Genomic DNA, 13,323 nt, shown 5'->3' on the forward strand with positions numbered 1-13,323 from the left:
GAATTTGCTAGACTTTGAACTCGAAGGTCTAAGATTAATTCTAAGACCAATCCTGCGCTCTTGGAATTTTAATGTCTGAAATCTACTCCCACAACTCTAAACTTTGAATCCCGCATTTCGGAATTGAAATCACGAGACCCGAAGCCTATAGCCTGAAGACTGTAGCCTAAAGATTAAACGTGTGGCTGAGATTGCAAAAAAATGTAGCTGTGGATAAAAACACGGCCAGGCAAAGACGGTGGTTCGTTTCTAAGAAAATTCTTCAACCCGCGAATACGTGGTTGGACGCGTGCATTTGTAATAACCCGGGACCCGCGATTGCCCCCACTGCAAACTGGTCTGGCCGCTGCCGTGGCGGTGAACACCGCTCCGATGTGTTGCACAAGCATTTGATTCTCCGCTCTGTAGCCAACCGAGTTAGTCCTCAGTGGTACTGCAGCCAGGCCACTCTTCCATCGCGTTACCTGTTTCCTGGTTGCCATTTCTCGACCGGCAACCACTTGCGCGACTCAAAACTCCTCCGACCAATTTGCAAGGAATTTTCGAGCAAGAAGTGACAGTAAGGAAAATCGTGGTTCGTTCGACAATCTTTCTTATTTTGTGTGGAGAAACGCTAGGTGAAGGGGAAACCAAGCTTCCGGGAGCATCGTTGCCACTGGGGAAACAGCAGAATGTTCTAACGAGAAAAACAATCTATCTGCCTTGTTCCAGCTGATATCTATTTTAATATTGAAAGTGATTGAAAGATATCGTCGCAAGTAAGTGGTGACATTTGCTGGATACGGAAATTTTCGAACACGATGGAGTTGCCAACGAACGATCGAACCGTCCGATGCAATTGAGTCGAGATATCGGCACGGTGCTCGTTGTTCGCTGTTGAGGAAGCTGCTATTCGTCGTTGCCGGAGTACGCGTCGCAGGTTAGTGGATGTCTGTGAGACGAACGTATGAATAGGAAGAACAGGGAAAGGTGATTTGATCACAGATTGCAGGTGCTGGATCATTCGAGCTAGAATAGATATTGTATGGTTATAAATTGTCAGTATCGATAATGATATCAACTGTTGAAAGTCAAGTTCGTGTGGAAGTTTTATTTCAAATTTTATTCAAAGCGTGACAAGTAACGGAAGGAAGTCCTTTAACAAGCACGCGTTTGCGTTTGCTAGGATTGTATAATGTGAGAATGTAAAGTGGAGAAATTATATTAAGTTTCGCCTGTGAAATTTCATGCAAAGATAATTTGATTCCGTGTACTCCGCGTTGACGTTACTTCGACGATTAACGAGCTGTTAATTGCGATCGTTTGTTTATTAGCTGAATATCATATTTTCTTTATGCAAAGAGATGGAAATCACATTCAAAGCTTTCGATCAGAATTCACAACTGATGTATATACAGCTGACGAAAACTTGAAGCCTTTAGCTTTTCTTTTCTTCTTTTAGTTTATAGCTTTTTATTTCGAACTTTTCGAAGCGTATGCCGAAATACATGCTTTTGTTTATAGATTGCGGCAAACATTACACGATTAAATCCTGTATTATTCCGTGATATGCATAATGTATGCACAAAGTAATATGTACAACAGTAACGACGTAATTGAAACTGTGGAAACATAATTATGCTCGTTATTCTAACACAAAAGATGAAATGACAATAACAGTCTAAAGCTCGTTAGGAAGAAACATTTTCTAGCCCAGAGAAAAGCAATTTAAAGGGAGTTAAATGAAATACAAAATCTTTGCAAATATAATCAGAACAGAATCATACAATTATAATTAACGTAATTCTATTGCGTCACAAATAAAAAAAATATCTGTATATCGTAACACGTGAATTTCAGAGTAATGGAAAGATTTTCGTGTAGACTAATGCAGTCACATCAGCTTTGAAAACGTCGTTCTGAAAATTTCGAATACATCACGAACAAAAGAGAATACGAAGAATATGAACACGCGGGATGATATCATTGTTGACACATGTCATGTGTAGTAAAGATGACAATTACCATAATATTGACATTATGTTAATGTTACATGTTAGTACAAACGTAATTGCTGATGTGGTATTAAAAGTATAAATGGTAATGAAACCCGAGAATTTCTAAAGGAAATATTCAATTTCGAATGTAATAATCGGTTTAAATTCCTGAAAATTTGATATTACAAAACGTCAGCAAAATTGTAACCTTCGGTAGAGCTAAAACAAGGAGTTCTGTACAATATGACGAAATCATCAGACAACATAATGTTTCATAACTGTTTTTAATACACATTTGGTTTCACGTCAATTTAGATTGCAATCAGTCTCGGTTTAATTAAGCCTCGTAATTTAAATTGTCCGTAGATAGCGTTAATGTAACACTATAGAAATTACGAACAAACATGATAGTAAATTGAACATTTAAGAGAGATTAGAGTAGAAATGAAAAAGATATAGTACATCTCTCCAAGTATTTTTTATTCCGGTTAATCTGTTAAGCAAATAAATTATTATCGAACAGCACAATACGTTCTAAAACACGTGTGCAATTTTAGAGGTAAATGCAATATAGAAAAATAGGAAGCAATAGACTCTACATAGATGTCCTGAAATTTCTAAATTACTTATTTCATTTGTATATTTCACTTATGTTGAATTCTATTGTCTCTTCTATTGTCTTTTTGAATTCAATAATTAAGCTTTCAATAATCAGAGAATCTGTTCGAACATTTTATTGCATACACAAAATAGTAAAACTCAACGCTTTTCTATTTGTCTTACGAGTTTTAATAAATTGAAATTCTCTTAACAATTACTTCGTCACTAGGCGAAATGACTTCATTTTCATTATTTCAAATTAGCATTAAAATGCAATTTATCTGTAATTATACGTTATTACACTCACGTATTTAACTTCATCGTAATTTTTGCGTCGGTCGATCCAGTTCTCGGAAAACTTAAGATCGTTTACGCACGCACGTTCTGTGTGAAGGTCGTTTTCACTGTCGAATGATATTTAATTATGCGAATTAACCATTTTTGTCTAGAAATAGACCAGAAGAAGATTACAATCCGAACGAAATTTCAATTATAATTCCATTGATCGTATTCCACTCGTTCTTTTAATCATACTTGACAAACACATATCGTACGAAGTATAATGTAATAGCAAATACACGCTAAACGAAAAAGTAAAGAATTGTTCATTCTTCCTAATAATTATTTATTCATAATTTGACAATTACCTCTTGCTAAGAAATCCAGAATTTATTCTACTAACAGTAACATAAATTCTATCGCAGGACTAGAATAAAAGAGCCAAAGAATGGAATTCTTTGATTGTCCCAAAATTTTCCACATATTCGTCGCATTAAAATATTTCACTGTCTTCCACAATGAGTATTTCTTCAGATATCTCTGTTTCTCTACCGACAACATATTGAGGAAGATGCGCTTATTTAAAGTTACGTCTAATCACTTTCCATTTCGTTGGACCTTCGCGTGGACAGCTCTTCTTCAATGAACTTGCGCGTCTACTATGAACTCGAGGATATTTACCAATCTGCTTGACGCTTGTCTCTTTTCCCACGTCCGGTTGTTTACATGTTCGCAACATATAGCCAACATGTTCGTTGTTCGTTTGCCATGAAATATGAAAAGTTACTTCCTCAAGCTTTTGTTGAATGATTAATCGTCGGTCTTGTATTTCATGATTTTCCAACTCTCTTTACACGAAGAAAGGTTCTCAACCGTGAACGAATATAAGAAGGGTAAAATCCTAATTATAAATACTATTGCGCAACGCATTATTGCATAAGTTACAAAAACTATAGCTCACATGTAAGCGTATTTCAGAAGCTATGCATATAGAATATTTCGCTGAAAGAGAAATGTACGATTTCACAAAAAAGAAAGACACGGGTACGTGTCGAACGTTAATCGACACGATCTATCTACTTCGCAGGTTTATGCTTTTAAAAATTCTAATCAAGTATCGATATAATTTATAGCTTAACGAAGTGAGACTTGCAGAAACCATTGTACTACGTGTTTATCACGATACTATGTCGAAATATTTTCATAAAACAACCGCTGGCTAGCTTTGACGACTCGACAGATCACAGAAACTGAATATAAAGTAATCAATTGATTTCTCAGTCGATGAATCGAACGTATTGTAACAGAAGAAATAATATATCGTAGGTCAAAGAGAAAGACACTCAGCTCGTTGCTTTACTGGAAGAGTGAACATTCGAAAATTTCTAAATTCTTGGCATAGGGAAGACTATAAGCTAACAACCAAATACGATAGAAGATACGATATAGTTTGATAAAAGTAGTGGCCCTTTTGCGTAGACGGAAACTCTCTCGCGAATGATTTTATACGTAATCTTTCATTTCGTGCAACTGTTTTTTCATCGACGAAATATACGTTTAAATGGAACAAAGTTGCGTCATATTTGTTAATACCAGGTAACTTTATCGAGGTCGGTCTGAATGAATTTCACGGTGATCGAGTTTCTCCGTCGTAGCTTCTTGTAATTTCTGGCCAAGCGTATCCGGCAAATCTTCCAGGTGAAAATACGATGATCAGGCAGAATTGGCCAATTTCGCAAACCGTGTTACGCTGTATTGTCAAACAGAATTTTGGTTGCGCAGAAAAGAAGAAGAAAACGAACCAAGCGTCGCTCTTAAGTACAGTCAAATAAGTAGCTGCAAATGGGTTAATGAACAATTTAGGGGAATCGTTCGAAAGAACCTGCGTAGAAAGGTCGTGACGATAGCCGAGGCAATTCTTCGTACACAATCGACGCGGTCTTTCGTTTCGTGATTCGTGAGTGATGCAACGTGTGTAACAAACTCACTCTCACTTAACTCCGGCTGGTCCAGCCAACCGAAGAAAGTTCAATCGGACTTTCGTTCCCGCGCGTTTTCTTCGATTTTGTCGACGGCCGCGTCTCAACGTCCTCGAACGTTCGCCCGATCCGATAAACGTGTCTCTTTCTTTCGTTTGCTTCACGCCTTTTACCGCCTTTCTTTCTCCTTTTCGACAGCCATCGCGTTGTGCAATTTCGGCTCCGAGAACTGACCGTCGTCCAGTCGAACGAATCTTTTCAGGGACGCGACACGATTTTAGAGCGATCCAGGCTGAGCTAAAAGAACAAAAGATGAACGCGAGCCGTTTAAAAAGAGTTCGAAAACTGCTTCGTTTTCGAAGCATAAATTTCTACCTTTTACTGTTAATTTCCTACGGATTTTAGTCTCGAATAATTTGGCAAAATAAAATTTGCCCACACAAGGCTACGTTTTTGAGAACATGTATTTCGGTAACTTGGTTGCGTATACCGATGACTCACTAGAATATTTAAATACTTCCTGAAAGAATCTTTTAGCAGCATATTACGCGCGATATATTGCGATTTTTTACTAGTGCTGTCACATAAATTTTTTTGTCGAATTTCCATACGAGATATCACCTTTTATCTACTCCAACAATACTTTCGTCTGCACTTTTATGATAGTGGAATTTATACAAGCCGATACAAAATTTATTACTTATATAAATATTAATCATAGAAACTATCGGAATTCGTAGAGTCCCATTTCTTCGCGACGATCACGTTGAGATTTGGTTAACAGGGCAATTGAAGGCATCAGCGGCGTTCGGTCGTAGGTACAGTAAATGACATCCGAATTCTTCATGGAATTTATCGAGTATTTACTGTTCAAAACGATTGGCAGACAGTGTTACTTCGCAAATATCGCATCTTACATTGTTTATAACAGAGGAGAAAAGTAAAAACGATCTATCTGGAAAAAAAATTATTTAGATTAAAATGGAAATTAAATGATATCATTTCTCGTGGAATTCTTTAAAATGGTCAATACATAATGGTACATCGCAAATATGGAATTTGAAGACCGTTTCTCTTCGAATACGTTTAGATAAGCATGCAACGCATCGCTTTAATTTACATTATAAAATTAGAATATTTTTTAAATTTGAATTTGTTAAACTTAATTAAGATTGACAGTACTTACTCACAGTGGAAGTTAACAAGATTTTCACAACAAAAGTAAGACTTGTTTAGAAAATAATAAACTGATATAAGCGAGATGCTGACAAACGGGTCAAACGTGATCTCTGAAGAATATTTAGCGACTGAAATAAAAAGCAGTCGTAGCGCGCGTAATAATCCGCGTTTGGTGATAGAAGAAAGTCGTCCGATTGCGTAATAATCCGCACTTGTTGATAGAAGACAGTTGTAGCGCGTGAATTAATCGGCGCTTGGATGCAAATGAGTTAACGATCTCCACGATATGCGAAAAAAATGTTTTTCAGTTTCAGATTTCGTCGAACAATTTACATATCGATTTAAAAAATCTGACGATCGTATACGAAGTTGCCGATTTTTAATATCTGAAATTATTTTTTAGGGAAAATGGGTTGGAATAAAATGGATTGAACAATTTTGGAGATGGAAGATGATACATTTACGATATCTTTCTAGCGATATAGTTGTCATTATCGTACTATATTTATCGTGTAATATCCTTGGTATTGTGTGATATCGTCGCTATAGTCATCCGTCGATCTGACTGAAATCAACGCTGTAGATATTGACAATAAGTGGCATGATTTTACTAAATTTTAGTATCGATGAATTTGTTACGTTAACTTGAACAATTATACATTTTTCTCTGGTAATTTCCACATTACTTGAGTCATGCGATATTGTTAAAATCTCGCCTGATGATTCACAGGTAGAAAAAGGGAATACTAATTTTCGTTGCGCGTCTTTTAATTCATTGTGAAAATTTTGTTACGTTTCTAACGCTCCTAGCCGCGGCACTAATCATTCGAATAGATTTTGTTCAGAGGCGTTTGGAACTGTAGCGTTGAACAGGTTGCTCTGTACAAACATGGCAGTGCACGTGATAGAGAAACAGGTGAAGCTAAATGTAACTGTAATTAATCACTTTTACCTGTTGTTGCCTCTTACTCAGCTGTTATTTCAACTAGGAAACAGCTAAAACCTCCTCAAACTTGTCAAAATAATTCTATCAATCATGCGAAATAATTTAGTCGTAGTATACTCGCTGTATAATATCGATCTTTGTCATTTTTTAGCATAACCATAGTGTGAGACTGCTAAAAGAAACGTGTTAGAAAAACGCTGGAAATGAATAACAAATTAAAAGTACAAATGTACACGCAAATATTTCTCTCCTTGTTTGTTAACGCTATGTATTTAAAACAGCATACATTATTGAAATTAAATCCGCAAATAGCTCGAATCGGACGTGTTTTTAGATAAAAGGAATATCAATTTTCCGACGAAGAATTTTCGTTCCATATAATCTGTACCAGCACCGTTATCGATAAATTGCATCAATATTTCTCTGATATACTATTTTCAATTGCAATGGATTGCTCTTAAAAATAACAGTGATTGGAAATTTCTGGCCAATTTTGGCCGCAGCAAAATACGGTAGATTTTAAGCATTCCTTCTAGTCAGCCAACGATCAGAACGTAAACGTGTGGTGCGTGAAATGGTTCATCGATTATGAATCACTTTCACGGAAATACTAACTATTTCCTCTGTCGTAGAAATGGAGGACGCCAGCAGTCCGTCAGGCATACTGCCTACTTCCTTGGAACTGAAAACTCGAAGACCTCCGCTTCAAACGCAATCCTCTACTCTGGATACGAAAAAGAGGCAAGCGGTGTACGTGAGGAGAGCCTACAAAAAGTATGGCTCCAAGAATAACCCGAATATTATTTTGGATGGGCTGAATATGACCGTGCCGAAAGGCACGATGTAAGTTTCCTAATTAACTCTTTCTTCTGCGACTAACGTTGCCACGGTCAAAATTCATATGCAAATCTACCATTTCTCTTCTTATTTTCATTTACATCTCTTTTCCTTTCCACGAGTTAATGGAACAAGGTGAACGATCTCGTGAATTGATCGACAGAAACAGTAACATTTTTATCGAACGAAAGACGATTTCACCTTATATTTAGTTTTCCCATATATAAAATTCAACGCTAAGTGAATTAACTCTACGCCACTCGAGTATTAATTCTGACTGTCCCAGTCGTAACTGCGCATATGGTAAAATATCGGGATATAAACGTGTGTCTAGCGTTGTGGATCATTTGATAATATTAGACAAATCAGTGACGTTGAATTTCCTCGTTCTTTGTCTTCGCGATGATTGAATGAAAAACATTGAATTAGTTGATTTAGTCGATCGAGGCGTGATGAGGTAATTCACAATTGAGACAATATAGGAGAGGTTCAAGTCTCGTCTCTTTATATATTTGCTGAACTTCTTTACGAAACTTTAGTGATTGCTTTGTTGGAAACTTGGAAGAGGAAATAGTAGATAGACAAAGATGTGCTAATATTTGATCGTGAAATATCGTTGTTAAGGAATGTACGAAGTAAGATCTTGTAATAAATGATTTTTTTTCTTGCCCAGTCTATTCGTCTATACGTGTTCGCTACTGCCCTTTGATCGTTCTCGTCCGAAACATGTAATGTTTACTACAAATCAAATTATTATTTAAAACATTCTCCACAAACAATATATATTTATAACAAAATTACAGTCACATATTTTCTTGTCTTTCTGAATAATGAGACAATTATTTATGCAGATAACAAGGTTGTTATCGCGTGACCATTAAAACAAAGTATAAGCGTAAGACATTAAGATATTGTGGATATGTCTTACATAGAAAAATGATCGTCAATTGCTGAAGTCACGAGGAAGTTGACTTTCCTACGTCACAATAATTGTAACCTACTTTGTTTTTTATATGACACTGCCATTATACCTAATGACACGATATAAAAATCACGTAGCAAATCTTGTAATTGCATTTCTAGATTGACGCGCTTAAAAACAACGCAAATAGCTTTGGACAATGAGATGACAATTATCATACGAACTACGCGTATTACACGAAAACAAAGACAGATTATTTATTCAATAGCGCGGTAGAAAATTGATAAATATATTGCGTCTGATAAAAAAATTCGTACATATTTCTTTCGCAATATTCGTTAAATGGCTAAACCACGGACTTTTACGAGGAGCTTCAGGATACAGGATGCGTGTGATATGCAAAAATATATGAAATATATGGTTAATAAATAATAAATAATAAAATCAGTGAATCCCTTCAAATATTCAGTCTGCCTATTTGTCAGCATTAAAACATTTCTAGATATTAACTAATATGCAATCACAGGCTATAGTAGATCACTTATCACATAAAAAAATAATTAATATTCGATTAGTAGCGATAAAATGACTAATAAATATTATATTCGTTTTCAGATACGGTCTGCTCGGTGCAAGCGGTTGCGGAAAGACCACATTGCTCTCTTGCATCGTGGGTCGAAGGCGTCTGAATTCCGGTGAGATCTGGGTACTCGGTGGTCGACCAGGCTCCAAAGGATCAGGTGTTCCTGGTCCACGAGTCGGTTATATGCCGCAAGAAATCGCATTGTACGGCGAATTCTCTATAAAGGAAACGTTCATATACTTCGGTTGGTGCGCTGGTATGACCACGGAGCAAGTACAGGAGAAGCTACAATTTCTTATAAAGGCATGATTCGATCATTTCAATCGAAATAATATTAATACCGTGTAATGACGTCGATATTTAAGACGAGTAAAAAAAGAGAGGAAAAAGAGGCCGGATGATTATAAGATATATGACGTTGTTCTGTTTTTGTCCAAACAGGACGATTAATTGATTCGCTGTAACACGCTTGTTTACGTAATACAATGATCAAGTACAACCGTTTAATCGTTTAATGCGAATAAATTAGTAAATGCCTTATTTCCATATATTCCGTATCTTATTAGTTAAACTTTTTAGAAAATTGATGATTTACGGTTCTCGTAATATTCTAAAATATTCAAAAGTTTGGTACGCCAAACTCACAAAAAGCTTAACCCACCGCTTTATAATTGTCGATATTATTTTTAACAAGTGCCTCCTTCTAAAAATTAAAAAACTAAGAGAATCGTATTTTCGTTCAAAATTAAGACATGTCGTAAATAACTTTTCGGACACGAGAAGAAATATTTTACACGAGTCGTTCGAACAGTTTTTGCAGCTGCCAACAGCAAATCGTTTCGTGAAGAATTTGTCAGGTGGTCAGCAGAGAAGAGTCTCTTTCGCCGCGGCTCTTCTGGCTGATCCAGAGTTGATGATCCTGGACGAACCCACAGTGGGCGTAGATCCTGTTTTACGACAAAATATTTGGGACCATCTTGTCGATCTGACGAAGAACAGCAATAAGACCATTATAATCACCACCCACTATATCGAAGAAACAAGACAGGCTGGTATCATTGGTTTGATGAGGAGTGGTAGACTATTGGCTGAAGAATCACCGACGAGACTAATGGAGATGCACAACGTGGACACCCTGGAGGAAGTATTTTTAAAGCTGAGCAGAAGGCAAAATATGGGTCTTCGAAGGAGAAGCAGCATCCTCAGCAGTGTTACTGGTGTTCCTCCTGAAGGTGTACGTTTTTATATTTGTTTGTTAACTCCGTCCTTTAATCTTTTTATCAATTCTTTATGAATCCTGGTTTGTATCTTTTCTTAGCTTCGTATCGTAAACTTCGTTTCGAGTAATACATTATCTGTTTTTATCAGATTTAAAAAAGTGAATTCCTCGAATATTATTAATATGAATATTATTAATGAGTTTTTTTGTAAGTGAATGTTCCGGCAATTTTTCTATATACTTTCTAAAATTGATATTTTATATACGTTTATGTTCTCTTTTAGAACGTAGATGACGAAATGAGCGGTGAATTTGGCGACAACGTCAGTGTTTCTAGTCGAAGGAAAAGCATCGTCATCGATCATTTCAATGTACGTTCTAAATTCTTGTCTCGGTGATTAAGTATTATATATCGTTTCTTATTTAACATTAAATAACATTATTGTAATACAGGTGTCGGATTTGCCACCAGAAGATGAGTGTCACGGAAACTCCAGGATGGTCAATCCGATGCACATGAAGGCTCTTATATGGAAGAACTTCTTATGGATGTGGCGAAATGTAGGGTAAGTAAAAGCGAAATTGTAACTAAATTAACACGTTACATGAAATAGCATTCCTTCATGAAATTTAGAAAATTACAAAGTTTGAGAGAAAAGGGGGAAGTTGCTAATCAAGGAACAAAAAGAATGAAATAAAATTTCAATATATTTTATATTTGTTCTTTTCAGCATGATTATGTTTATCATCGGTCTGCCAGTCGTTCAAATCCTTCTGTTCTGTCTCTCCATCGGTAAAGATCCGGAAGGCCTGAAACTGGCAATAGTGAATCACGAATTAAACAGCAGCGACGTGCCACATTGTATGCCATCAGAAGGCTGTAATTGGACTTTGTTAAGTTGTCGATTTTTAGAACAATTAGATAAAAGACAGGTGGACACTGTACTATATGACACCGAAGACGCTGCTAGAGATGCTGTTAAAAGTGGCTATGCTTGGGGTGCCATAATGTTTCCCTGGAATTACACGGATTCCTTGGAAGCGAGAATAAAGTATGGAAAAGATGCCGACGACTGGGATATAGATTACTCTAACATGGAAATCATCATGGATATGTCTAGTGAGCTTACCATTAGAATTTTCAAATAATTTCTAGAATTTTATCTCATCAGTTTTTTTAAATCTGTGACTCTAAAAGATGTAATCAAATAAGCGGTTATTTATGAAGATTCATAAAAGAGAGAGAATTTATTTTTTCTTTTTCTCATAGATCAGCAAATTGGGTATCTCCTTCAAAAAAAGATTTATAATTCGTTTCAAGCATTTGCTCAGGAAACGACAATTGCTTGCAATTACAGCGAAAAACTATCAACTATACCGATTGATGTGAGTTGATAATTTAAAAAAGAAATGGCAAGAAATAATAAGAATTTATAACAACATATGTTTCTCGATTTGCAGTTTAGAAAACCAATATATGGTCCCATGGATCCAAATTTCACCGACTTTGCAGCGCCAGGTGTTATTTTAACGTGAGTGTTTATGATTAAATATTTTCTATTCGATTAATATCATCTTGAAAACGTTATATTTCCTTAACTTTATTTATTCAATGAAAATTTCCATGTTACAGAATAATCTTTTTCTTGTCGGTTGCATTGACTTCTGGCTCCATGTTGTTAGAAAGAAACGAAGGTCTTCTCGAAAGAAGTTTGGTTTCTGGTAAATAAGAAGCTATTAAGTATATACATAAAAATAACCAGACTAAAAATTATAGATGATTTTTCTATCGACAGGTCTCACTGGAACGGAAATTCTTTTCGCACAAGTTATAACTCAATTCACGATAATGGCAGGCCAAACGATAATGGTTCTAATAGTTTCGTTCGCAATATTTAATATCACGTGTGAAGGTAATATCGGTTTGATCGGCCTACTGACTGTCCTCACTGGATTGTGTGGAATGTGTTTCGGTATGAATCATTTTAATAATCGTAATAACTATTATTACTATTCATTTATTCAACTAAACTTAATCTTTAGGATTCGTTATTGCATGTTGCTCTGAAAACGAAAGAACCGCGACTTACCTTGCGATGGGTGCTTTTCTACCCATTGTGATGTTATGTGGAATAATCTGGCCTATCGAAGGAATGCATAAACTATTAAAAATTATTAGTTATACGATGCCTCTAACAATGAGCACAGAATCAATGAGAGCCATACTAGCTAGAGGATGGTCAATGTCGCGCTCTACGGTTCACAATGGTTTCATCGCTACGCTTTGTTGGATATGCGTGTTTATGACTCTATCGATATTATTGCTCAAATTCAAGAAAGGATAAGGATTTCTAATTAAGTTATAGATCGAACATTATACTGGTTATTGTATGAGTGAATATATCTTATAGTGCAAGATTTACTGTATAAAATATACAGCATTTGATGATTCGTTGGATGATACAAGAAGTATATATATAAAAGACACATTGAGGGTACATACTTCTTGTTGCTCAACACGGTTACATTATATTTATTATATATATATGTGTACTTCATATGTACTTCAATACTACTACAAAATTGTGATTGTATTGTTTGTACGATGTAATTGTAAGTAGACGTAAAGAAAGCGTGAAATTGTAGTTGTATAATCTTTTCATAATATCAGAATCACTGATATATAGAATAACCAATGACCTCTTTTTCTGTAAGTGATAGTAGTACATTTTCTTAATATCGTAGCAGAACAACAACGCGAATTGTAGTTTTTATTTTTATATCAAAAAATGTATTCTATGAT

General features: G+C 35.7%; 1 protein-coding gene and 1 long non-coding RNA gene across 4 annotated transcripts; one reads left to right on the forward strand and one right to left on the reverse strand.

The window, feature by feature from the left end:
• The first annotated feature begins 372 nt into the window (after positions 1-372).
• On the forward strand, positions 373-13,165 carry LOC126924447 (ABC transporter G family member 20). Of its 3 annotated transcripts, XM_050738938.1 has the most exons (13): positions 374-574; positions 712-919; positions 7,592-7,802; positions 9,334-9,604; positions 10,113-10,535; positions 10,805-10,891; positions 10,974-11,086; positions 11,252-11,640; positions 11,791-11,906; positions 11,982-12,052; positions 12,154-12,242; positions 12,317-12,493; positions 12,564-13,165. In XM_050738938.1, exons 3-13 carry the CDS (start codon positions 7,594-7,596, stop codon positions 12,863-12,865), a joined length of 2,247 nt encoding a protein of 748 aa, XP_050594895.1. In that variant the 5' UTR covers positions 374-574; positions 712-919; positions 7,592-7,593; the 3' UTR covers positions 12,866-13,165. The 3 variants fall into 3 exon arrangements, with proteins under 3 accessions (XP_050594896.1, XP_050594895.1, XP_050594894.1); XM_050738937.1 differs by having other exon boundaries at positions 374-919; XM_050738939.1 differs by lacking the exon at positions 10,805-10,891 and having other exon boundaries at positions 373-919.
• On the reverse strand, positions 3,346-6,286 carry LOC126924463 (uncharacterized). Its single transcript, XR_007713535.1, has 2 exons — positions 5,210-6,286; positions 3,346-5,131 (listed from the first exon to the last, which is right to left on the reverse strand). It is a non-coding gene; the product is annotated as an uncharacterized LOC126924463 (long non-coding RNA).
• Positions 13,166-13,323: the final 158 nt, after the last annotated feature.

The sequence above is a fragment of the Bombus affinis genome, chromosome 14, assembly GCF_024516045.1.
Source record: "Bombus affinis isolate iyBomAffi1 chromosome 14, iyBomAffi1.2, whole genome shotgun sequence".
Lineage (NCBI taxonomy): Eukaryota > Metazoa > Arthropoda > Insecta > Hymenoptera > Apidae > Bombus > Bombus affinis.

Coding starts and splice junctions, on each gene's coding strand:
- LOC126924447 (XM_050738937.1), top strand. CDS start 7,594: ATGGAGGACGCCAGCAGTCCGTCAGGCATACTGCCTACTTCCTTGGAA. Junction 9,605..10,112: donor AGCTACAATTTCTTATAAAG/GCATGATTCGAT, acceptor TCGTTCGAACAG/TTTTTGCAGCTGCCAACAGC. Junction 12,243..12,316: donor CGAAAGAAGTTTGGTTTCTG/GTAAATAAGAAG, acceptor TTCTATCGACAG/GTCTCACTGGAACGGAAATT.